Below are 26,935 nucleotides of genomic sequence, written 5' to 3' on the forward strand. Positions count from 1 at the left end.
TTTTGTAGCTTGGAATAAATCTTAGTGTATTCAATTTCTACTTTCCTATAAATAATTATTAACTTCTGAAATAACCTTTGCTGGTCTTCTATAATCAAGTCATGTCATTTTTTTCTAATTATGATGTATTCTCATTTTTTTAATCGGACACCAGAATTATTAGATTAAAAACTTCACAAATGATTTCCCTTTAATATTTTTTTGAGGTTTATTCGATATCTGTGTGCTTCTTCCTCTTTATCTTAGATTATTTTGATGAGTACTTGGTAAAGATGTCAATGATCTTTTATATTAACCGTCAAAACCTAGTTTAACCAGTTACTCTATTAGTCTTTTTTCTTCCTTTTTGTGTGATCTGGTAAAAGAGTGAGCTATGAGGTGACAAGATGTTTCCCTCGGGTCTCTTTTGACCGTTCTCTGCAAATGACCTGAAACCGTCTTCCAACAAAACCCATCCATTCATGATGAAGAGGGCATGCACACACACGCATGTGCACACAAAATACCAAGAATGGGGAACACTTGTGCACTGTTGGTGGCAACGTAAATGGTACAGCTTTGTGAAAAACAGTAAGGAATTTCCTAAAAAATTGAAAATAGAACAGGCACGGGATCTAGCAATCCCACTTCTGATAGTATATCTAAAAAAACAAAAACAAAAGAAAACAAAAACAGGAAATGAAAGCAGTATATTGAAGAACGTACCCAAACTCACATGAGCGTTACTGCATATGTGTATATTTCACAACGGCCAAGGTACAGAAACAACCTAAATGTCTACTGATAGATTAATGGGTAATGAAAACATTGTGAAATATTATTTAGCCATAAAAATTAAGGAGATTTGCCATTTATGACAACTTGGATCAGTGTAGAGAACATTATGCTAAGTGAAGTAAGCCAGACAGAGAGAGACAGATATTGTATGGTCCCCCTTATATGTGGATTCTGCAAAAGTCAAATTCTTAGTAACAGACAGTAGAATGGTGGTTACCAGGGGATGGGGGTGGGGAAAATTGGGAGATGTGGGTCAACAGGTACAAACTTCCAGTTGTTAAATGAGTAAGTTCTAGAGTAATGTATAGCGTGATCACTATTGTTAATCATACTGTGCTACTAAATACTTGAAATTTTTGGCGAGAGTAAATCCTTTTTTTAATTAAAAAAAATTTTTGGCTGCATTGGGTCTTTATTGCTGCACGTGGGCTTTTCTCTAGTTGCGGCGAGCGGGGGCTACTCTTCGATGCGGTACATGGGCTTCTCACTGTGGTGGCTTCTCGTTGTGGAGCACAGGCTCTAGTCGCGTGGGTTTCAGTAGTTGTGGCTTGCGGGCTCTAGAGCGCAAGCTCAGTAGTTGTGGCGCATGGGCTTAGTTGCTCCGCGACATGTGGGATCTTCCCGGACCAGGGCTCGAACCCATGTCCCCTGCATTGGCAGGCAGATTCTTAACCACCGCGCCACCAGGGAAGCCCCGAGAGTAAATCTTAAGTGTTCTCACCTCACAGACATGAAAAATGGTAATTGTGAGTTGATAGATATGTTAATTCCTTGATTGTGATAAATATTTCACACTGCATATGCCTGTCAAATGATCACATTGTACACCATATATATAATATATACCATTTTCATTAGTCAGTTATACCTCAGTAAAGCTGGAAAAGGCAAAGAAAGTGAGAGGTGTGCTGGGCTTGATTCCTCTGAGTGGTGCTTAACCCAGACATCACATTAGATTGCTGAGGCATTTTGCACATATGTTTTGTGTCCCCTGACCAGATATTCCCCTTCAAATAGTTGAGGTTTGGCCCAGCCTCAGTAATATTTAGAATTCCCCAGGTGATTCTAATTTGTATCCATTTGAGCGTCATGGCTCCAGGTCCCCCGATTCCCAAGGGCTGAGATCTGGGCTGAGGGTGAGGGCTCTGCTCTGCGTGGGGATGGATCAGGGCTGGTCTGTGACCTGCAGGGGATCGTCGGGTCCAGCTGAGGTGCCCACTGCTGCTGGTTACGTGAGGGCCTCACCAGGAGGGGAGCCTGATCTGAAGGGAAGTGTGGGGAAACTCACCTGTTGGTCTCTGTGGGGGAATTACTGTCCTGAGCCCCTCCTGGGACAGTGGCAGCAGAGGACTGTCTGTTCCACATGCTGAGGGCTTCCCTGTGTGTGTGGTTGTGACTCAGGAAGGGGGTGTGCTGATTGTGAGCATTAAACAGCCTGTTTTCAACTTTCAAGGTCAACCTCTAAAGACTCACGTTGTCTGAGGAAGAAGCCCTGAAGAGGAGGGAGAGGAAAGAACTGGAGTCAGAAATGGCTCTTTCTCAGGTAAAGTCATTTTCTCAGTTGTTTCTTCTATCTGTCCTTCCTGAAATGCCCTTCTTTGGACTCGCTAATCTCTGACTCTGAGCCTGACACCTGTACATTCACACTCACCTGGGGGCTTCCTCTAGGGCCTGTCATCTCCACTTAGAGTCTCCACTAGGCATAATCCTGGGCAGGGCTTCACACCCATGAGTTGGAGACACCGTGTCAGTGCTGTTGGGCAGCAGGGATTGCTTAGGAGCCCCATCTGGATGCAATGCCCACTCTCTCTAAACCCTGATAAAGAAGCTGCACGTGGAAGTCACATAGTAATATGTACCAGTACCTGGTAAAATCTAGAACATAGACCAATAAGGGGAGATCAGTTCTGACTGTTTTAGTACACTTGAAGCTAAATGAGTGTACTTCATTCAAAGTCTTAATCATTGGGAATGGAATGGAAAGTCCAGAGACATCAGTGATAGACGGTGTTTTATTCCATCACTGATTTTAAACTATGAAATCAACCTCAGTCTCTGACACTTAGACATTCTTTAAATCATCTTCATCACCTTCATTCCTTGGGGGTTGTCTTTCCACACTACCCACTGTGTCCTTTGACATACAGAAGGTTTTTTAAGTTTGATGCAGGTAATGTTTCAGCTTCATTCTTTTGCTGGTAGATTCTCAGTTTCCCAGCAGCATTTGTTGAAGAGGCTGTCCTTTCCGCATTGTGTAGTCTTAGCATCCTTGTCAAAAATTAGTTGGCATGTGTGCAGGGGTTTATTTTTGAATGTTCTGTTTTATTTATTTATTTATTTTTAATTTATGTATTTATTTTGGGGCTGCGCCGGGTCTTTGTTGTGGCACGCGGGATCTTCATTGCGACATGTTTAGTTGTGGCATGTGGGATCTTTAGTTGCGGCATGCGTACTTCTTAGTTGCGGCATGTGTACTTCTTAGTTGTGGCATGCAGATTTCCTTGTTGTGGCATGCGAACTCTTAGTGTGGCATGCATGTGGGATCTAGTTCCTGGACCAGGGATCAAACCCTGCATTGGGAGCACGGAGTCTTACCTGCTGGACCACCAGAGAAATCCCTGGTTTATTTGTTTAAATATCTGTTTATGCCAATGCCATGCTATTTTGCTTTTTAATATGTTTTGAAATCTAAAACAGCACGGCATCCATCTTCTTTTTCAAGAGTGTTTTGTCTACTTGGAATCCCTTAAAATTCCATATGAATTCTAACGTTAAGTCTTCCAATTCATGAGTAGGGGATGTGTTTCTGTTTATTTTTTAGCAGAGTTTAGTAGTTTTCAGTGTACAAGTCTTTCATCTCTTTGGCTAAATTTACTACTAAGTGTTTTTTTTGTTGATGCTATAGTAAAAATGATTGTTTCCTTTCAGATTATTCATTTTGAGTGTATAGAAAAGCAGTGATTTTTTTTGGTGTTGATTTTATATCTTGCAACTTTTCTAATATCATTTTTTATTTATAACATTTTTCTGTGGTATCTTTATGGTTTTGTACATATAAGATCTTGTCATCTGCAAAAAAAAGATAACTTTACTTCTGTATTTTTCTTGCCTAATTGCTCTGGCTGGGTATTGCAGTACATTGCTGAATAGTAGTGCAGAGAGTGTACATCTTTTTTTTTTTGTTTTTTTTGTTTTTGTTTTTTGGGGTTTTTTTGGCGATACGCGGGCCTCTCACTGTTGTGGCCTCTCCCACTGCGGAGCACAGGCTCCGGACGCGCAGGCTCAGTGGCCATGTCTCACAGGCCCAGCTGCTCCGCGGCATGTGGGATCTTCCCAGACTGGGGCACGAACCCGTGTCCCCTGCATCGGCAGGCGGACTCTCAACCACTGCGCCACCAGGGAAGCCCCGAGAGTGTACATCTTTGCCTTATTTCTGACCTTAGAGGAAAAGCTTTCATCTTTTACCATTGATTTTGATGTTAGCTATGTGCTTTGTTTTTTAACAGACCCAAAATGTTAAGATTTTATTTACAAAGCTTCTTTGTTGTACAGAAAGTAAAAATGCTGTTACAATCTCAGTGTAACTGGCAGCCACGGACGGTTGACTCACCAATCACAGCTATCCACGCTACAGCAAGAGTCTTACACGAAAACCTAACAACGCTTACAATACTGTTGGGGTGAAGTCCCCAAGCTTGGTGGTGGATTTCCAAGAGGGACTAAATGTCACAGGAACTATTCTTTGGCTCTTTGGGTGGGTGGGTGTCCTGGGGTTTGTATCACAGCTCCTTTTTTTTTTTTTTTTTTTTTTTTAACAGCTACCAAATCCATGTGAGCAGTCCAACCAATCCTGAACGGTTCTTTTTTTGCAGGTTATTTGGGGTCTTAATCATCTTCTCCTTCATCATCTGTTTCTCTCTTCATCTTTTCACCTTTCCTGCTTTCTTCCTCTTCTTCCTCCTCCTCATCTTCATCTTCATCTTCATCAGCTTCTCCATCATGTCCGAATTCTTCCTCTGCACTGACTTCATCTTCATCCTCCCCTGCTACATCTTCATCCTCTTCATCCTCACACTCTTCTTCCTCACCATCCTCCTCCTCCCCCGGTCCTCATCTTCTCCTTCCTCATCGTCCTCTTCTTCGTCCACACCATCCCCCTCGGCATCTGAGTCAGGGGCTTCACTGTCCTCTCGGTCGTAGCCCTCCAGGTAGGTGAGCTGGGGAAGGAGCTTGAAGACACTCTCTCGGTAGTCATTCAGGTTAGTAACCTCACGGTTAAACAGATCCGGGCTCTTCAGACATTCCAACTGTTTCAAAGGTTCCAGGGTGCTGATATCTTTCAGTTTATTTCCACTGACGTTTAAATGTGTAAGATTTGGAAGTTTTTCTGCTAACATATCCAGACCTCCAAAGATTCTGTTGTCACTGGGCTCAAGCTTTTTCAATTTAGGTCGTTTGGGGAGATTTGAAACTGAAATCAAGCCTACATTTGTTAAACTGAGGAACTCTAAGTTCACAGATTCAGCCATTAGGCCCTCGATTTTCCCATCGTTTGATTTGCAGTTGTCCAGGACAAGTTCTCGAACAGCTGCGGGGTCTGGTTCCTCAGCTCCAGGTAGATCCTCTTCTTCATGTCCATGTTTCTCTCTTCCCCCCTCTTCAAGCTTAACTTTCCGTGGCGTGGGGGCGTAGTGGGGAGAGGCGTCCCAGCCTGCGCAGTGAGAGGGCGGTCAGCGAGCGGAGCCCCCGGAGCCAGGTTACTCACAGGAGCGGAGAGAAACCATGGAGGGAAAAGGGGGGCTGGGGCGCAGCGCTGGTCTCACTACCACTGCCCCCGGCCGCGGCCCTGCACTGCGATTAAACCGGTGACGCAGCACGGGTGGCTCCGCTGGGCTCGCTGGGTTCGCTGGTCTCGGTGGCCACAGCGCACCAAGGACGGGGCGGGGAGAGGCACCTTGGCTATGTGCTTTTAATATTAGCTGTTATTATGCTGAGGTAATTTACTGAGTGTTTTTATCTTTAAATGTCCTTGAATTTTGTCAAATGCTTTTTTGGCATCAATTGAGTTGATCATGTGTTATTTTTCTTTCATTCTATTAATGTGGTGTATTGATTGATTTTTTTTGCGCTGAATCATCCTCGCCTTGCAGGTTTTTGATTACTGCATCAATCTCTCCAGGTATGACTCAGTTCACATTTTTTATTTCTTCGTGATTAGATCTTTGTAGGGTGTTTTTCTAGGAATTTACGCATATCTTTTAGGTAATGTAATTTTTTGGCATAAAATTGTTCATAGTACTCTCTTTTAATAGTGATTAAAATTTTCTATGATTCAGTTACAGTTTTTCCTCTTTCGTCTGTGATTTTAATTCAATATTTTCTTTTTTTTTAGCCTAGCTAAGTGTCAATTTGTTCATCCTTTCAAAAAACCAACTTTTGCTTTTTTGATTTTTATGTAGTTTTCCTATTTTATATTTCATTTATCTCTGGTCTTATCTTTATTATTTATCTCTTTTGTTCTGATTTGAGATCTTTTCTCCTTTTTTAAAAAAATTAATTAATTAATTATTGCCTTCTTTGGGTCTTCATTGCTGTGCACGGGCTTTCTCTAGATGCAGTGAGCGGGGGCTACTCTTCGTTGCAGTGCGTGGGCTTCTCATTGTGGTGGCTTCTCTTGTTGTGGAGCACTGGCCCTAGAGTGCTCAGGCTTCAGTAGTTGTGGTGCGTGGGCTCAGTAGTTGTGGCTGGCGGGCTGTAGAGCGCAGGCTCAGTAGTTGTGGCGCACGGGCTTAGCTGCTCCGCGGCATGTGGGATCTTCCCGGACCAGGGCTCAAACCCATATCCCCTGCATTGGCAGGCAGATTCTTAACCACTGCGCCACCAGGGAAGTCCCGGTACATTATATTTTATACTTTATTTTCGTCCAGATATGTTTAAAATTCCCTTGTCATTCCTTCTTTATCCTGTTGGTTGTTTAAGAAGGAGGTGATTAATTTCCAGATTTTATGGATATTTGTTTTTCTTCTGTTATCTGTTTCTGTTTTCATTTCTGTGAGGTAGAGGAGATATTTTTTATTATTTCAATCTTCTTAAACTTGTTAAGATTTGGTTTGTGGCCTAACAAATCGTCTGTCATGGAGAATGCTTCATGTGTGCTTGAGAAGGCTGTTTCCTGCTGTTATTGGATGGAGTGATCTCTATAGATCCATTTGTTCCCATTGGTTTATAGTGTTGTTCAGGTCCTCTGTTTCCTTACTGATCTTCTGTTTGGTTCCATCCATAAGTATAACTGGGGCATTGAAGTCTTATACTATTACTGTACTATTACTGTCTGTTTCTTGCTTCATTTCTGTCAATGTTTGCTTCATATATTTGGGAGCTCTAACGTTAGATATATAAATATTTATAATTGTTATAACTTCTTGGTGAATTAACCCTTTTATCATTATATAATGTTTTTTGTCTCTTGTGACATTTTTTGTCTTTATTTTGTCTGATGTTAGGTAGTTACTCCAGCTGTCTCTTTACCATGGAATATCTTTTTCCCTCATGGCACTTTAATCCTATCCATGCCCTTAGATTTGTGATTTTTAACAGTTCTAGCTCTTTGACTCTCTCTGTTTCTCACTCTCACTCTCTATTTTTTCCTCCCTTTTACATCTTCTACTTGCTCCGACATACTGTATAGTGGTGAATGGCAGGAGCCCTGGCCAGCCCAGTTTTCTCCACACTAATTTCAGTGGAAATGCATCCAGTGTTTTCTTCTGATCATGACGTTTGATGAAATATTTTTGCTTAATAAGGTTTTCCCCCAATTTCATTTTTGTCATGGTTTTTAATTATGCAGTGATGTTTGGAAGTATCTAATACTGTGATTAATTTTTTTATCTTAATCTGTTAAATTTCTGTGTAACCCTAATAAGAGATGGGAGATAAAGTATTCTATGTATTTTTTCATGTTTGTACCTTTTTTTTTCTTTTTTTAAAAATTTTTGGCTGCATCGGGACTTAGTTGTGGCTTGCGGGATCTTCCTTGCGGCACGCAGGCTTCTCACATTGTGGCACGCGGGCTCCAGAGCGCGTGGGCTGTGTAGTTGAGGCGCAAGGGCTCCAGAGCGAGTGGACTGAGACACCTCTCATTTCAGTTAATTATGTGTTTACACATCAGTGCCTGAGTGCATGAATGTGGAAGTCCATGGCTTTTATAAAAGACATCATTTCATTAGTAAGTTTTATATTTTTTAGCAGTTGAAATTATATCTTTTTTTTTTAAGATTTATTTATTATTTATTTTTGGCGTTGGGTCTTAGTTGTGGCATGCGGGCTCTTCGTTGTGGTGCATGGTCTTCTCTGGTTGTGGCATGCGGGTTTTCTCTTCTCTAGTTCTGGTACTCAGTCTCCAGGGTGCATGGGGTCTGTAGTTGTGGTGTGGGGGGTCCAGAGCACGTGGGCTCTGTAGTTTGCGGCACGCGGGCTCTATTTTAGGCACAGCAGTGCTCACTAGTTGTGGCATGTGAGCTTAGTTGCCCTGCAGCATGTGGGATCTTATTTCCCTGACCAGGGATCAAACCCGCTTCCCCTGCATTGTAAGGCAGATTATTTACCACTGTACCACCAGGGAAGTCCCTGAAATTATATCTTGAGTGTATTCCATGGCTTTAAATTTTTCCTACACTATCACCTTCATGTTTTATAGTAGGAAGATTATTAATATCTTCAGTGTGTGTGTGTGTGTGTGTGTGTGTGTGTGTGTCTGTGGTGACCTTTTATGCAGTTCTATAGGTTAACCTTGAAATTGTCTCAAGTTTTCTCAGGGAACCCTCTGTCAGTGTACATTTATCCTCTATCCGTCACTTAGCTTTGATATTTTATGTTCCATTCTAAAGTCTGACTACCTGAGTTTTCGTGCTTGCAGTGCCATTTCCTAGCTGTTTGTTGTGAGGCAAGTTTCTTAGAGTGTCTTGGACACAGTTTACTCCTCTGAAAAATAAAATGGGACTTTCTCTAATGAGCTCTTATGTTGATAACAAGTTCATACATGTAAAGCATTTAGAGTAATGCTTAGCATATAGGAAGTGTTCAGACAGCTTTAGTCATTGCTCTTGGTATCATCATCATAATTTAAGATTTTGACTTTTCTTTAAAGCAACTGTGGACTTTGTCATCTCTGAAGACACCAGTCATACTGTAGGTCATCTAAATATTGAATATCACTCAGTGTGTGAAACATAATATATAACACTTCTGCCTGGACATCCTGTTGTTGAATTTTATTTGTAAGCATTTCATGTATTGTCCAAAAAAAATGAAAAATCCGTATTGAATGGAAGATATTATAATCTCTATGAAAAAGCGTAAGAAATTAAAATTTGAGACTCATAATTTGCTCTAAATACATTAACATGGATCTGTCAGAATACATACTTCAACTGAATTGATCCTTACCCCTCTCTCCTCTTCTCATTTTGTGTGAAGATAAGGACTCTCCTCATGGCCCCTTGTTGAAATGTGTTTTCATTTCAGGAACAGTTGACCTTCAAGGATGTGGCCATTGAATTCACTCAGGAGGAGTGGGAATGCCTGGACATTGCTCAGAGGGCCTTGTACAGGGATGTGATGTTGGAGACCTACAGGAACCTGGTCTCCCTGGGTGAGGATAACTTCCCTCCAGAAATTGGGATCTGCCCTTATGTATCTTTGCATTTTCCCTTCTGTGTCTTTTGGGAGCCCCTGCATTGCTTCACTGAGCTCAAAGCCCTGTTGACTCAGACATGAGAAGCTTCATGGTGTAGTGTCGGGAGTTTAACGTTGTCCTTTCTTCTGGTGATCTGCCCACTTCATGATACACCAGGAGTTGTTCCAGAGCTTAAGTATTGATAAAGCCCAATTGGAAACTTAAAATACCCGATTCCCTATTTCATACCACTGTTCTTTTGAGTCACTATTTTTAAAAAAATAAATTTATTTATTAATTTTAATTTTTTTAATTTTTTTTGTGGTACGCGGGCCTCTCACTGTTGTGGCCTCTCCCGTTGCAGAGCACAGGCTCCGGACACACAGGCTCAGCGGCCATGGCTGACGGGCCCAGCCGCTCCACGGCATGTGGGATCCTCCCGGACCAGGGCACAAACCCGTGTCCCCTGCATCGGCAGGCAGACTCTCAACCACTGCGCCACCAGGGAAGCCCTATGTTAATTTTAATTTTTGGCTGCTTTGGGTCTTCATTGCTGCACGTGGGCCTTCTCCAGTTGTGGCGAGCAGGGGCTACTCTTCATTGCAGTGCACAGGTTTCTCATTGTGGTGGCTTCTCTTGTTGTGGAGCACAGGCTCTAGGTGCGTAGGCTTCAGTAGTTGTGGCTCATGGGTTCAGTAGTTGTGGTTTGTGGGCTCTAGAGTGCAGGCTCAGTAGTTGTGGCACATGAGCTTAGTTGCTCCACGGCATGTGGGATCTTCCCAGACCAGGGCTCAAACCCGTGTCCCCTGCATTGGCAGGCAGATTCTTAACCACTGCACCACCAGGGAAGCCCTGAGTCACTACTTCTTGGAAGAAAGCCAGTTATCTGCATATTATACTATTCTCTCTGCATTCAGAAGGAGGCAAGCAGTGAATGAATGAATTTGTGAAATATTTTTTGAGATCCATTTGTTGTGTGCTCACTCCTGTGCTGATCAAAGAGCTGGGATTCTGGAAAACCCACAGCATGTTATTTATTTTCTCTTTTCGGCAGTTATTTCTGTTCCTGACCTGAATATTATTTGCATTTTGGAGCAAGAGGAAGAGCCCTTGACTGTGAAGAGTGACATGAAAATAGCAAAAAAACAATGGGTGGGGATGTATCAAAAGTATGAACACAGGTCAGATCTCAGATGGGCAGAGAGGAAGCCGCACCATCAATGGTGTTTGGAAATCTCTCCCTTCGTGGGAGAGCTCTTTAGGAAATTCTAAGTTTATTACTTATGAACTTTTCCCAGGGGAAATTTTTCTTCTCCCCAACATAGCACACTATCCTTCAATGTGTAAAATTCATCCTTTCACCTCCCTGCGGTGCTGCAGCTCCAATAGAATCCAAGGCAAGGTCTTTATCATGATCTACACTCTGCCGTCTGGGTCTTGTGAAGTTGTTGCTTGATTTGAGTAGCACGTGGTGAGCTGTTTCAAAGGAATCTGTTTCCCCCTTGGTCTCTTCTTCTGTACTTGATTGCATGGGATTTTCAATTTTTAGTCCATATAGATAAGAGCTGAGGCCTCCATGGTCCAAACCCCTGGACCTGTCTCAGTTTGGTGTACTTGGAAGAACTAATTAAATGATGGGAAAACAGTGGCTGCTCTTTGATTCCATCTGGCACCTCAAAACCTGCATGGATCTGTTTCAGCCCATGTCTGCCATTCAGATCCCTCAGCCATTTCTTCGTTTTTTGTTTTCGTTTTTTCCTTTTTTTTTTTGGCTGTGCCGTGTGGCTTGCAGGATCCTAGTTCCCCAATCAAGGATTGAACTTGGGCCTGTGGCAGTGAAAACCCGGAATCCTAACCAGTGAATCTGCCAGGGAATTCCCCCTCAGCCATTTCTTCTGTTCTGCTTTTGCCACATACTTTTGGGGTGTGTGCAATGGGGAAATGGGTTGGATCTTCTGTAATTGTTACTTAGGAAAACTATAAACAGTATGGACGAAGAGATTCTCTTTGATCCCCAATCCCACGTGGGGAGCATATGTGAATCTCTGAGCTTGGCGACTGTGGGTAGAGCCCATGGTCCCGTGTTAAAGTTCTATAATATCTGACCCCAGTATATTGTATTTTTCATGTTTTTTTACCTCTCTACTTAGTCTGGGAATGTAGACTCTTCTTTTTTTTTTTTTTTTTTTTTTTCGGTACACGGACCTCTCACCGCTGTGGCCTCTCCCGCCATGGAGCACAGGCTCTGGATGCGCAGGCCCAGCGGCCATGGCTCACGGGCCCAGCCGCTCCGTGGCATGTGGGATCTTCCCGGACTGGGGCATGAACCCGCGTCCCCTGCATCGGCAGGCGGACTCTCAGCCACTGCGCCACCAGGGAAGCCCTGTAGACTCTTCTTGATGTCATATTTTCTTTAGTTTGCATGATTTCGCCTCTGAAATTGCTTTTAAAATACCCATTCTTAGGTATTTGGTATTTCATCCTTTTGTTTGTTTGTTTGTTTGTTGCTGTGGTAAGCCGTCTTTAGGTGATGAATAACTTCTCTCCACTCCCCTGTGGAATGGGTTTACTTGGAAACGTAGCATTCTTTTTTTTTTAAATTAATTAATTAATTTATTTATTTTTGGCTGTGTTGGGTCTTCGTTGCTGCATGTGGGCTTTCTCTAGTTGCAACGAGCGGGGGCTACTCTTTGTTGTGGTACGCAGACTTCTGATTGCAGTGGCTTTTCTTGTTGTGGAGCATAGGCTCTAGGTGTGCAGGCTTCAGTAGTTGTGGCACCTGGGCTCAGTAGTTGTGGCTCACAGGCTCTAGTGTGCAGGCTCAGTAGTTGTGGCGCACGGGCTTAGTTGCTCTGTGGCATGTGGGATCTTCCTGGACCAGAGCTCAAACCCGTGTCCCCTGAATTGGCAGGCAGATTCTTAACCACTACGCCATCAGGGAAGTCTGGAAACATAGCATTCTTTTTTTTTTTTTTTTTTTTGCGGTATGCGGGCCTCTCACTGTTGTGGCCTCCCCCGTTGCGGAGCACAGGCTCCGGACGCGCAGGCTCCGGACGCGCAGGCTCAGCGGCCATGGCTCACGGGCCCAGCCGCTCCGCGGCATATGGGATCCTCCCAGACCGGGGCACGAACCCGTATCCCCTGCATCGGCAGGCGGACTCTCAACCACTTGCGCCACCAGGGAGGCCCTGGAAACATAGCATTCTTGATGGAGATATTTTTACTAATTCATTGCAATTTTTTTCTGCTACATACGGAAGCACCACTTGAAGCTATTCACTAGAGTAGTCAGCATGTCCCAGGATACTGAAATAGAAAGCATCACAGGAGCTTGAGGGGGGACTTCCCTGGTGGTCCAGTGGTTAAGACTTTGCGCTTCCAATGAAGGGGGCACAGGTTCAATCCCCGGTCAGGAAACTAAGATCCCACATGCTGCATGGCCAGAAAAACGAAACCCACAAAGAAACACTTGACTGATAAGTGTTTCCAGTTTTTTTTTTTTCTGGTTTTGAGGAGTATCACAAAAGCGTGTCTTAAGAGCAACTGTGACAATGTTTTTCACATATACTAATCATCATCCCCTTGGAGCCTCAATAAATGGTATAGGAATTTCTCCTTGGGTCAACGTTGTCCAAGTTCACATCCTCATATCTCTGGGGCTGTTGACTAAACTGTTCATTCCACAGTTTTCATACCCTGTACGTGTCATTGTTTATCCGACCTCAACAAATACTATTTTGAAGCATCTTTGTGTGTGTGTGTGTGTGTGTGTTTAATTAATTAATTTTATTTTATTTTTGGCTGTGTTGGGTCTTCGTTGCTGCGCGTGGGCTTTCTCTAGTTGCGGCGAGCAGGGGCTACTCTTCATTGCGGTGCGCAGGCTTCTCATTGCAGTGGCTTCTCTTGTTGCAGATCACTGGCTCTAGGTGCGCAGGCTCAGTAGTTGTGGCTCGCGGACTTAGTTGCTCCTTGGCACGTGGCATCTTCCTGGACCAGGTTTCGAACCCGTGTCCCCTCATCGGCAGGTGGGTTCTTAACCACTGCGCCACCAGGGAAGACCATTTTGGAGCATCTTAATGAGAGAGCTTATGAAGTTGAATGATGCCTTCAATGAAGTACTGTTTTTTCTTTTTTCTAAGTAAATTTTTACTTATTTATTTATTTTTGTCTGCTTTTGGTCTTTGTTGCTGCTTGTGGGCTTTCTCTAGTTGCGGCAAGGGGGGCTACCTTTGTTGTGGTACGTGGGCTTCTCATTGTGGTGGCTTCTCGTGGAGCACGGGCTCTAGGCATACGGGCTTCAGTAGTTGTGGCTTGTGGGCTTAGTTGCTCTGCGGCATGTGGGATCTTCCTGGACCAGGGATCAAACCCGTGTCTTCTGCATTGGCAAGCAGATTCTTAACCACTGTGCCACCAGGGAAGTCCCTCTATGCATTATAAATGAACTTGACTTTTATTTATTTAGTCAGCAGGTTCATTTTTTTTTTTTTTTTTTTTTTTTGCGGTATGCGGGCCTCTCACTGTTGTGGCCTCCCCCGTTGCGGAGCACAGGCTCCGGACGCACAGGCTCCGGACGCGCAGGCTCAGCGGCCATGGCTCACGGGCCTAGCCGCTCCGCGGCATATGGGATCCTCCCAGACCGGGGCACGAACCCGTATCCCCTGCATCGGCAGGCGGACTCTCAACCACTTGCGCCACCAGGGAGGCCCAGCAGGTTCATATTTTTATGATATTCTTAGTGTTCTTGTTTTTTTTGGTAGTGCGTGGGTGGTTGAATTGGGGAATGGCCCTTCATTGTGAAATTGGTGACCAGACTCTTTTACAATTCTTCATATATTTTCAGTATTAACCCATTATCACATACATGATTTGCAAATATTTTCTCCCCCTTCTGCGGATTGTCTTTTCACTCTACTGAGTGTGATTTGACGCGCAATAGTTTATAATTTTGATGTAGTCCAATTTATCTGTTTTTACTTCCGTTCGCTGTGCTTTTGCAGTCATATGTTCTCAATCATTGCTGTATCCACTGCCATTAAGATTTTTTCCTATGTTTTCTTCTAGGAGTTTGATGCTTTTAGGTTGTATGTTTAGATCTTTGTTCTATTTTTTTTTTAAATTGTTTATTTATTTATTTATTTGGCTGTGTTGGGTCTTAGTTGCAGCATGTGGTATCTTTGTTGTGTCACGTGGGATCTTTTGTTGTGGCGCACAGGCTTCTCTCTAGTTGTGGCACGTGGGCTCAGTAGTTTCAGCACGTGGAGTTAGTTGCCCTATGACATGTGGGATCTTAGTTCCCCGACCAGGGATCGAACCCACATCCTCTGCTTTGGAAGGTGGATTCTTAACCACTGGGGAAGTCCCTAGATCTTTGTTCTATTTTGAGTTAATTGTTTACATGGGTTCATGCAGCAGTCCAACTACATTCTTTTACATGTGGGTATCTGATTTTCTCAACATCTTTTTTTCAAGAGGCTGCTTTTCCCTCATTGAGGAACCTTGACACCCTTGTGGCACATCATTTGACTGTATATGCAAGGTTTATTTCTGACGTCTTTTCCACTGGTGTTTCTCTCTGTCTTTATATTGGTACCATACTCTTACTATTAGTTTTGCTTTTTAATAAGTTTTGAAATAAGGAAGTATGAGACCTTCAACTTTGTTCTTTTCAAGGTTGTTTTTCCTATTCAGGGTCTCTTGAGATTCAGTGTATGTCCTAGGATGTAAGTGTTTATTTTTTCCAAAATTGATATTGTGGTTTTGCTAGGTATTGCTTTGAATCTCTTGATCATTTTGTTGGTATTGCCGTAATGACAGTATTGTCTTTCAGTCCATGAACTGGGGATATCTGCATTTACTTGTGTATTTTCTAATAATTTTCAGCAACGATTTTAGTTACAGTGTACAAGTCTTTTTTATGTGGCTAAGGTTTTGTCTAAGTATTTTATTCTTTTTGATGCTATTTGAAATGGAAATGTTTTCTCAATTTTCTTTCTAATTGTTCATCATTAACATATAGAATACAATTTTTACATGTTGACTTTATATCTTCCAATTTTTCTGAATTCATTAGTTACTTATATCAGGGTTTTTTTGTGGAATCTCATGTTTTTTCTACATATTAGATTATGTCATCTCTAAACAGACATAATTTTCTTCTCCTTTCTCTAATTGGATACTTTTCATTTTGTTTTCTTGCCCATTTGTCTGGCTGGGACTCCAGCTATGTGTTTAATAGAAATAATGAGAGCAGGTATCTTGTCTTGTTCCTGATCTGAGAAAAAAAGCTTTCAGTCTTTCCCCATTGTGTATGATGTTAGCTGTGGGCTTTTTATATTAGTCTTTTATTGTGTTACTGTATTTATTTCTATTCCTACTGTATTGAGTGTTTTTATTGTGAAAGGCTGTTAACTAGTCAAATGCTTTTCTGCATCAATTGAGATTATCATGTAGTGTATTTTCTTATATTTACTGTGCAGTTTTACATTGAAAGATTTCATTTGTTGGAGCATCCTTGCATTCCAAGAATATATCCTCTTTGGTTGTACTGTATAATCCTTTTGTAGTACTGTTAAATTTCATTTACTCTTGTTTTTTGTTTTTGGTTTTTTTTTTTTTTTGCAGTACACAGGCCTCTCACTGTTGTGGCCTCTCCCGTTGCGGAGCACAGGCTCCGGACGCGCAGGCTCAGTGGCCATGGCTCACGGGCCCCACCGCTCCGCAGCATGTGGGATCCTCCCAGACCGGGGCACGAACCCGTGTCCCCTGCATCAGCAGGTGGACTCTCAACCACTGTGCCACCAGGGAAGCCCTACTCTTGTTTGATTGATGAGTTTTGCATCAGTATTCATGAGATAGTGTGTGGGTTTTTTTTTTGAGATTTATTTATTTATTTTATATTTTAGTTTTGGCTGCGTTGGGTCTTCATTGCTGAGTGTGGGCTTTCTCTAGTTGCGGCGGTGGGGGCTGCTCTTCGATGTGGTGCTCGGGCTTCTCATTGCGGTAGCTTCTCGTTGCAGAGCACGGGCTCTAGATGCACGGGCTTCAGCAGTTGTGGCATGCGGGCTCAGTAGTTGTGGCTCGTGGGCTCTAGAGTGCAGGCTCAGTAGTTGTGGTGCACGGGCTTAGTTGCTCCATGGCATGTGGGATCTTCCTGGACCAGGGCTCGAACCTGTGTCCCCTGCATTGGCAGGAGGATTCTTAAACACTGCACCACCAGGGAAGTCTGGTTTTTGGTTTTTTTTGTAGAGTCTTTGTCTTTGATTTTAGAGTAATTCTAGTCTTATAATGAGTTTTGAAGTGTTTCCTGTTCAAATTTTGGGGATGAGTTTGAAGAAACTTGATCTTAATTCTTTTAAGATGTTGGGTAGAATTCAGTAGTGACGCTATCTAGTTTTCCTTTGGATTTTCTTTCTTCCTTCCTTTTTTTTTTTTTTTTCCTCTGGCTGCCCCATGCAGCATGTGGAATCTTAATTCCCTAACCAGGGATCAAACCTTGCCCTGCAGTGGAAGCACGGAGTCTTAACCACTGGAGCACCAGGGAAGTCCTCCTTTGATTTTGATCAGTGATTTTTGGTTAGTGACTCAGTCTCCTTACAAGGAATGGGTCTGTTCAGATTTTTTATTTCTTCATGACTCTATTGATAGGTGTGTGTCTCTGGGAATTCATTCAGATTTTGCAATATTTAGGCATAGAATTGTTCTTGGTATCCTCTTCTAATTTTTTTTTATTTCTGTGGAATCAATTGTTATGCCCCCACTTTCATTTTTTATTTTAGTTATTTGGCCTTCTCTATTTTTCGTTAGTTAATCTACTTAAGGGTTTATTATGTCTATCTGATCAAAGAACCAACTTTTAATTTTGTGATTTTCTGTAGTTTTTTATTCTTTTTGTATATCTCTTAATTTAATTTTTTTATTTCTAGCTTTGACTCTGTTTCCTATGGTCTTTTTTTCTTTTTATTTTCATTTTTAAAATTATTTTTATTCACATGATAAACCAGTGTCTTTTATGTGCATTCCTTTGTATTTTCTTTTTTCAAGCTTTAAGATATAATCAACATATAATATTGTGTAAGTTAAGTGTGATGATTTGATACATGTTTATATTTTGAAAAGATTACCAGGTATGTTTGTTAAAACATCCATTAACTCACATAATTAGTTTTGTTTGTGTGGTGAGAACATTAGAAGGTTACTGTCTTAACAACTTTCAAGTATATAATACAGTATTAATAATCATAGTCAGCATGCTGTATGTTAGATCCCCAGAACTAATTCATCTTGACTAACATCTCCCCATTTCTGCTATGCCCCATCCTTTGGTAATCACTGTTTTACTTTCTGTTTGTATTTGGCTTTTTTCCCCCCAAATATAAGTGAGATTATTCTTTGTTTTTCTCTCAGACTTATTTTACTTAGCATAATCCCTTCAAATGCTGTCCATGTTGGTACAGGTAGCAGGATTTCATTCTTTCTTATGGCTGAATAATATCTCATTTTGTATAGAAATGAGATTTTTTTAAATCCATTCATTAGTTGGACACTTAGGTAGTTTCCATATCTTGGCTATTGCTTATACTGCTCTAATGAACATAGGAATGGAAATATATCTTTGTGATAGTGATGACTTCCTTTCTTTTCGGTATATACCCACTTGTGGAATAACTACATTATGTGGTACTTTAAAAAATATATTTTGACTGTAATTAGTTTTTTCCAGTGACTAAAACTAATTATAATCTTCTGATAGTACGGTAGGGTTCTCTTTAATCCACAACCTTACTAACACTCATACCTCTTGGTTTTTTTGTTTTTGTTTTTTTTGGCTGCTGGACCACCAGGGAATTCACCCTCTCATGTCCTTTTTATTTTATTTTATTTTATTTTTTGTGGTACGCGGTCCTCTCACTGTTGTGGCCTCTTCCGTTGCAGAGCACAGGCTCCGGACGCGCAGGCTCAGCGGCCATGGCTCACGGGCCCAGCTGCTCCGAGGCATGTGGGATCTTCCCGGACCGGGGCACGAACCCGTGTCCCCTGCATCGGCAGGCGGACTCGCAACCACTGTGCCACCAGGGAAGCCGCTCTCGTCTTTTTGATTATAGCCATTCTAAAGGTGTGAAGTGATAACTCCTTGAGGGTTTGATTTGCATTTTCTCCTAAAGGAGGAGGTGGGAACTGGGAAACTTTCTCCTGTTTATTCTCACTTTATTGTGCCTTGCAGGGATTGAGTCAAAAATCATTATGGTTACACTTTTTGGTTCTGTGTTTTGAGTGTAGGCATTTCTTCGGGTGCTTCAGCTTCTCACCTGGTTCTTAGAGTTATTCCAAAGGATTTTGTTGGGAATTCCCTGGTGGTCCAGTCTTTAGGACTCTGTGCTTTCACTGCTGAGGGCAACGTTTTTTTTTTTTTTTTTTTTTCATGTCTTTTTTATGGCAGAGATTGTGTTAAGAGATCCAGTGCTATGATTTCCAGTAATTAGAGCAGGGCAGCAAAAGGGACACTGTTGTTTTTAACACCAAATAAGGAGTCTTAGTCTAAAAAGTTGATATGACAAATTGTTAAAATGTTTACAGTGTTAGGTAATTAATAATTTAGTTAGTAAGATTCTTTTTCTTTTTAAATTTACGTATTTATTTTTGGCTGAGTTGGATCTTTGTTGCTGGGAGCGGGCTTTCTCTAGTTGTGGCGCGTGGGGGCTACTCTTCGTTGCGGTGCGCGGGCTTCTCATTGCAGTGGCTTCTCTTGTTGCAGAGCATGGGCTCTAGGCGCACGGGCTTCAGTAGTTGTGGCACATGGGCTTCAGTAGTTGTGGCACGTGGGCTTCAGTAGTTGTGGCTCACAGGCTCTAGAGCACAGGCTCACTAGTTGTGGCACACAGGCTTAGTTGCTCCACAGCATGTGGGATCTGCCTGGACCAGGGCTCGAACCCATGTCCCCTGCATTGGCAGGTGGATTGTTAACCACTGTGCCACCAGGGAAGCCCTCTTTTTCTATTTTTAACTAATATGATCACATCTTAAAATGCTCATACCTTGGGAAACACCTCCTGTTATCTTTGTTTCCTGAAACAAACTGTCTGCCTACCCAGCTAGGAGTTTATCATTGTGAACTCTTGTCTCCCTGCTTTGCTATACTGTAAGGTTTCATTGTATGTGCAAGAAAATGTGCAGAATAAACTCATCTATCTCCTCTTGATGGACGTTTCTTATGTTTTCCTTACAGATCCCGCTTCTTACATTCTTGGATGTATCTCCGGTAACGTCTGTGTATTTTTCTCACTCTCTCTTTTTTTTGGGGGTCTTTGTTGCTAAGCACGGGCTTTCTCTAGTTGCGGTGATCAGGGCTACTCTTCGTTGCAGTGCACAGGCTTCTCATTGCAGTGGCTTCTCTTGTTGCGAAGCACAGGCTCTAGGCGCGCAGACTTCAGTAATTGTGGCACGTGGGCTCAGTAGTTGCAGTTCGCGGGCTCTAGAGCGCAGGCTCAGTAGTTGTGGCACACAGGCTTAGTTGCTCCATGGCATGTGGGATCTTCCCGGACCAGGCCTGAACCCATATCCCCTGCATTGGCAGGCAGATTCTTAACCACTGAGCCAGCAGAGAAACCCGTGTTTTTCTCTTGAATATATATTCCTGGAAATGGAACTCATGGATATTAAAATTGGTACATTTCGTACCAAATATTGCTAGAGATGAAAACCTGCTTTCTCTTTACAATGTCACACTCTCTCCCTTTTAAAATTTCTTTTGCTTTTGTTGCATGCCCATGGTATAAGTCCCACGGTTAAAAATGAGATGGTACAGTGCTACTTGCTAAACCAGTTCTTTTCTTCCCCAGTCAGTATGCTCATTGCCCTGGTACACTTACATTCCCACAGTTTAGAAAACACAAGCTGTGTTCCCATACGTCCATTACTCCTTGTCCTCCATTCTTGGCCTTCCCAGGCTGACCTTTCCTCACGTGATCCCTTGATGTGGATGGAATACACTGTTATTTGCTAGCATATTCAGTTTTTTCTTCTGAAGTCCCTAATTCCCAGAGCCCTTTTTCACCCATCCCACTGTCTTCCCACACTATTCACATTGTAAAAAATCATGTGCATTCCTACAGTGAATTAATTTCACTAGGCAGGACCTTAATTTATACGTGCAGAGGTGGTGCCTCCGAAACCATTTCCAGGAAGGATGGCTGAATAATGCTATATACAGCTCAGTTCTTGTATCACCCTTGAAATTTTCTTTCTGAACTCTTGGTATTCATATCCTGTATCTCTCACTTACTTTGTGTGTAAATTGGTTTCATGTACATGAACCCTGTGAGTCTGATGCCCTTATCTGAAAAATTGGGCTTAGAATATTTCATGTTTCACAGTAAAGATTTGGTTACTTTAAAAAAATATTAACTTTCATGTTTACTGTGAGCTATCCGTTTGTCTACATTATAACGTGGATGTTTTTATTTGTAATTGATCCCAACAACATTGTCTCTGATCCTAGTTAATAAATTTTCAGGGATTCCCTGGTGGCGCAGTGGTTAAGAATCCACCTGCCAATGCAGGGGACACGGGTTAGAGCCCTGATCCGGGAAGATCCCACATGCCGCGGAGCAACTAAGCCCATGCGCCACAACTACTGAGCCTGTGCTTTAGAGCCCACGAGCCCAACTTCTGAAGCCTGTGCACCTAGAGCCCATGCTCTGCAACGAGAGAAGCCATCGCAATGAGAAACCCGTGCATGCACCACAACGAAGAGTAGCCCCTGCTCGCCACAACTAGAGAAAGCCCGTGCACAGCACCAAAGACTCAACACAGCCAAAAATAAATAAATAAAATAAACAAATATTTAAAATAATAAATAAATAAATAAATTTTCAATGCACTTTATATTACATACACTTTGGGGCCAATGATTTAAGGTAACTGCCTAGATAGGCCATAGCTGAATGCTATCTGTTTTTCAATACTAAACTGCCATTTGTTTACATTATTCATCAGGTAAGCTTGTTTTGGATTATTTACCATTATAATGCATTGTCGGTTCTTTAACATTTACTTACGTACAAATATGCAGAAATTTTGTACAATATAATACTTTTTTCTCCTCAGTTACAAGACAGCAGTGGGATTCCCTGGCAGTCCAGTGGTTAGAACTCAGCGCTTTCACTGCCATGGGCCCAGGTTTGACCCCTGGTTGGGGAACTAAGATCCTACAAGCCACTTGGCATGGCCAAAAAAAAAAAAAAAAAAAAAAAAAGACAGCATTATGCTTACTGCCAATTACTGTGCTTTGGGGTCATGGTGGGAAAATGCCCTTTTTTTGAGAGCTAATACAAGTTTGTACAGTGTTAGGGTTTTTGTCATAGGGTGTTTGGAACTAGGCTACCCTAAAATTATTGTTTCTTTATTTTTTTATTTTTCTCAGTTATATATCCTTATTTTGTTATTAACGTGTAGTTGATTTACAATATTATATAAATTTCGAGTGTACAGCATAGTGATTCACAATTTTTAAACATTGTACTCCACCTAAGATTACTTTGAATTACATGTGATCACTTTTTTAAGGGATCATATTTCTTTACTGTTCCTTAAATTTTGAACATTTTGTTTAGGAAGCTTTATTACTCTGTTTAGGATAAGTATTATTTTTGGTTTAATATGTTATCAACAAGAAATGACTTTGTTCTGAACTATAATTAATAGGATTCCTATGGTTCTTTATATCTTGTAGATATGTGTCATATATATGTGATGAAGAAATTACAACCTAAAGTGAACAGTGATGGAGGAGAAGTATTCCAAACAGTGATGTTGGAAACATGTGAAAGCCATGAAATAAGAGATTTTTACTTCAAGGAAGTCCAGGAAAACATGCATGACTTCGAGTATCAGTGGAGAGATGATGAAAGAAATGGCAGAGGAATGCCTATAACCTGTAAAGAAAATCTCACTTATAAAAGAAATCAACATTGGAAAAGGGATGCAGGAAACAAGCCTGTTGAAAATAGGTTTGGATCAAGCTTTCGAGATAAACTGCTGATATATCAAACTCAAGGGAAAATTTATGAATGTAATCAAGCTGTGAAGTCTACCAACAGTAGAGGCCCATTTTCAATACTTGAAAGAATTCCTCCTAGTGTCCAGGCCAACATTTCTAATATATATGGGGATGATCTTATCCATCTTTCAGGACTGGCACAGGAACAGAAAGCATACAAGGGAAAACCTTATAAATGTGGTCAGTTTGGCAAAATGTTTCATCAGGGCTCATACCTCACTAGACATCAGATAATCCATACAGGAGAGAAATCATACAAATGTGATGTATGTGGCAAAGTCTTTAGTCGAAGTTCACACCTTGCAAGTCATCGGAAAATTCATACTGGAGAGAAACCTTACAAATGTAATGAGTGTGGCAGGCTCTTCAGTCAAAAAGCACACCTTGGAAATCATCAGCGAATTCATAGTGGAGAGAAACCTTACAAATGTAATGAGTGTGGCAGAGCCTTTACTCTTCGCTCAAATCTCATCAGACATCAGAAAATTCATACAGGCAAGAAATTATATAAATGTGATACATGTGACAAAGTCTTTAGTCGAAATTCACACTTTGCAAGTCATCAGAGACTTCATACTGGAGAGAAACCTTACAAATGCAGTGAGTGTGGCAAGGTCTTTAGTCGAAATTCACATCTTACAAGACATCAGCGAATTCATAGTGGAGAGGAACCTTACAAATGTAATGAGTGTGGCAAAACCTTTAATTTTTGCTCAAACCTCATTAAACATCAGAAAATTCATATAGGAAAGAAATTATATAAATGTGATGTATGTGGCAAAGTCTTTATTAGAAATTCACACTTTGCAAGTCATCAGACACTTCATACTGGAGAGAAACCTTACAAATGCAATGAGTGTGGCAAGGTCTTTAGTCAAAATTCACATCTTACAAGACATCAGAGAATTCATAGTGGAGAGAAACCTTACACATGTAATGAGTGTGGTAAAGCTTTTAGCCAAAGTTCAAGCCTGGTTGACCATCAGAAAAGTCATTCTGGAGAGAAACCATATAAGTGTTTTGAATGTGGCAAGGCCTTTAAGCAATGGTATTACATCAAGATTCACCGAAGAATTCACACTGGAGAGAAACCATACAAATGTGATGTGTGTGGCAAAGCCTTTATTGCTCCTTCAAGCCTAACTAATCATCAGGTAATCCATAGTGGAGAGAGACCTTACCAATGTAATGAATGTGGGAAGACATTTAGGCAACAGTCTGAAATCAGGATTCACCAAAGAATTCATGATGCAGAGAACCCTTTCAAGTGTAATGAATGTGGCAAAGCCTTTACTCAGCGTTCAGCTCTCACTACACATCAGATAATCCATAAAAGAGAGAAACCATATAAATGTGATGTATGTGGAAAGGTCTTTAGTCAAAAATCACACTTTAAAATCCATCAGAGAATTCATTCTGGGGAGAAGCCATACAAGTGTCACGAGTGTGACAAAGCCTTTACTGTGCGTTCGAGCCTCACTTCCCATCAGGTAATCCATACAGGAGAGACAGCACATAAATGTGACGTTTGTGGCAAGGGTTTCAGTCAAAATTCACACCTTGTGGCTCACCGTAGAGTTCATACTGGAGAGAAACCTTACAAATGTAATGTGTGCAGCAAAGCATTTAGTGTGCGATCAGGCTTAACTTCCCATCAGGTAATCCATACAGGAGAGAAACCACATAAATGTAATGTATGTGGCAGGGGCTTCAGACAGACTTATCACCTAGCGAATCACCAGAGGATTCATACAGGAGAAAAGCCTTTCAAATGTAATGAATGTGGCAAAACATTTAGCGTGCAGTCAACCTTAACTTCCCATCAGGTAATCCATACGGGAGAGAAACCACATAAATGCGATGTGTGTGGCAAGGGCTTCAGACAAAGTTCACAACTCGTGACTCACCGTAGAATTCATACTGGAGAGAAACCTTACAAATGTAAAGAGTGTAACAAAGCATTTAGTACACGATCAACCTTAACTTCCCATCAGGTAATCCATACAGGAGAGAAACCATTTAAATGTGAAGTATGTGCAAAATTCTTCAGTTATAGGTCTCACCTTGTGTACCATCGGAGAATTCATACTGGAGAGAAAAAATGACTTGATTGTGGCAAAGTCTTTATTTTGCGTTCAAGCCTGTCTTACCATCAGGTAATGCACGCTGGTGAGAGACATTACAAATGTAATCAGTGTTGCAAGGCTTTTAGAAGGTGTTCACTCCTTAGGCTTCATGAGAAAATTCATACTCAATAGAAGCTGTATAAATGTATTGCGTGTGTCAAGCCTTTTAGAGAATGGTTTGACCTTAGTATTCTATAAAGAATTCATTCTGGAGAGACCTTACAAATGATATGAGTGTGTAAAACCTTTACTCGGGTCACATCTCACCAGTCATCAGGTAATCCATACTGGAGAAAACCTTACACGTTTACTGAATGTGGCAAGGCTTTTTAGGTATTGCCTAAACTCGGGGTTCACCAAATGCTTTGTACTTAACAAATGCAAGGAGTGTGGCAAAGTTTTGAATTACTGCTTACTTTCAGGATACATAAGAATATATGTCTTGGAGACAAACCACACGAATCTAATGTGCATAGCAAGGATTTTACCCAGACATAAAAGGGGGAATATACTGGAGAAATAGTTTACAAATGCACTGGGAGTGGCAACAGTTCTACCTTGAGTTCAAGTATTATACAACAACTGAGAGTCCATATTGAGGAGAAGCTGTATAAATGTGTGGACAGGTTTATCCAGGCCTCACACTGCACTAGACTTAAAAATATACATCTTTCAGAAAAACCACACAAAAGTAATGTGCAGGCTAAGGCTTTACCCAAAGATCAAAACTGTGGAACATAAGAGGAGGTATAGGGCTTCCCTGGTGGCACAGTGGTTAAGAACCCATCTGCCAATGCAGGGGACACGGGTTCAAGCCCTTGTCTGGGAAGATCCCACATGCCGCGGAGCAACTAAGCCCGTGCACCACAGCTACTCAGCCTGCGCTCTAGGGCCCGTGAGTCACAACTACTGAGTCCATGTGCCACAACTACTGCAGGCCACGTGCCTAGAGCCCATGCTCCACAATAAGAGAAGCCACCACAACGAGAAGCCTGCGCACTGCAACCAAGGGTGAACCCCGTCGCCACAACTAGAGAAAGCCTGCGTGCAGCAATGAAGACCCAATGCAGCCAAATAAATAAATAAATAAACCTTTATTTTAAAAAATCCGCCTGCCAGTGCAGGAGACATGGGTTTGAGTCCCGGTCCAGGAAGACCCTACATGCCACGGAGCAGCTAAGCCCGTGTGCCACGACTACTGAGCCTGTACTCTAGAGCCCATGAGCCACAACTACTGAGCCCTCGTGCCACAACTGCTGAATCCCGTGGGCCTAGAGGACATGTTCCTCAACAAGAGAAGCCACTGCAATGAGAAGCCTATGCACCGCAACGAAGAGTAGCCCCTGCTCGCCGCAACTAGGGAAAGCCTGTGCACAGCAACGAAGACCCAAAGCAGCCAAAAAGAAAAAAAAAATTAAATTGAAGAGCAACCTTACAAATGTAATGAATGTTGTAAAGTTTTTTTTATCAACTATTCACATCTTGGGCATAATGAGTGAATTCATGCAGGACAAAAACTATACAGATATACTAAACATGGAAATACCTTTAAGAAACTGTGTTCTTAAGATTCACCAAAGAATTCGTGTTGGGGAGAATCCTTACAAATGTAATGAATGTGTAAATTTTTTGGCCAATTCTTACAATACACCATACATCCAATAATCCATACTAGGAATAACTAAGTCTTTACTTCTCTGAGATTAACTTGAGATGTTACGTACTACAGACTAATTACAAGTCACAAAATATTAAAACTTATGACGTGTATCACTGCAGCAAGGACATGTGGAAATGGTCCTTCTGTTCTAATAAAATACAGAGTATTTCATTTGAGTGTTCTTGAAAAGACTCCATTGCTAGTTTATGAATTTCAAGCTAAGGTTTGAAGTCTTTTGATTTTATACCTTTCTTACAGGACTTTCCTGATAGTCTCTGGGATGGAGTCAAGACGAAGGGGCCAAATTCACTAGGTGTGGTTCATTCATATCCACCTTTCCTGGAAAAACAGTACTAAAGGACTTCCCTGGTGGTCCAGTGGTAAAGAATCTGCCTTCCAGGCTTCCCTGGTGGCGCAGTGGTTGAGAGTCCGCCTGCCGATGCAGGGGACACGGGTTCGTGCCCCAGTCCGGGAGGATACCACATGCCTCAGAGCAGCTAGGCCCATGAGCCATGGCCACTGAGCCTGTGCGTCCGGAGACTGTGCTCCACAACGGGAGAGCCCACAACAGTGAGAGGCCCGCTTACCGCAAAAAAAAAAAGAATTCGCCTTCCAATGCAGGGGATGTGGGGTTAATCCTTGGT

General features: G+C 41.9%; 1 protein-coding gene and 1 pseudogene across 1 annotated transcript; one reads left to right on the forward strand and one right to left on the reverse strand.

Moving 5' to 3' along the window:
• Positions 1–4,615: 4,615 nt before the first annotated feature.
• Positions 4,616–5,416, reverse strand: LOC132480840 (acidic leucine-rich nuclear phosphoprotein 32 family member B-like; annotated as a pseudogene).
• A 3,964-nt stretch (positions 5,417–9,380) lies between these two features.
• On the forward strand, positions 9,381–26,467 carry LOC132480779 (zinc finger protein 665-like). Its single transcript, XM_060085208.1, has 4 exons — positions 9,381–9,427; positions 18,383–18,563; positions 19,674–19,706; positions 22,179–26,467. The coding sequence occupies exons 2-4, from the start codon at positions 18,416–18,418 to the stop codon at positions 24,608–24,610; spliced, it is 2,613 nt and encodes an 870-aa protein (XP_059941191.1). The 5' UTR covers positions 9,381–9,427; positions 18,383–18,415; the 3' UTR covers positions 24,611–26,467.
• Positions 26,468–26,935: the final 468 nt, after the last annotated feature.

The sequence above is a fragment of the Mesoplodon densirostris genome, chromosome 19, assembly GCF_025265405.1.
Source record: "Mesoplodon densirostris isolate mMesDen1 chromosome 19, mMesDen1 primary haplotype, whole genome shotgun sequence".
In the NCBI taxonomy this organism is placed as follows: Eukaryota; Metazoa; Chordata; class Mammalia; order Artiodactyla; family Ziphiidae; genus Mesoplodon; species Mesoplodon densirostris.

Coding starts and splice junctions, on each gene's coding strand:
- LOC132480779 (XM_060085208.1), top strand. CDS start 18,416: ATGGCTCACGGGCCCAGCTGCTCCGAGGCATGTGGGATCTTCCCGGAC. Junction 18,564..19,673: donor TGATTATAGCCATTCTAAAG/GTGTGAAGTGAT, acceptor TTTTCCTTACAG/ATCCCGCTTCTTACATTCTT. Junction 19,707..22,178: donor CATTCTTGGATGTATCTCCG/GTAACGTCTGTG, acceptor TATATCTTGTAG/ATATGTGTCATATATATGTG.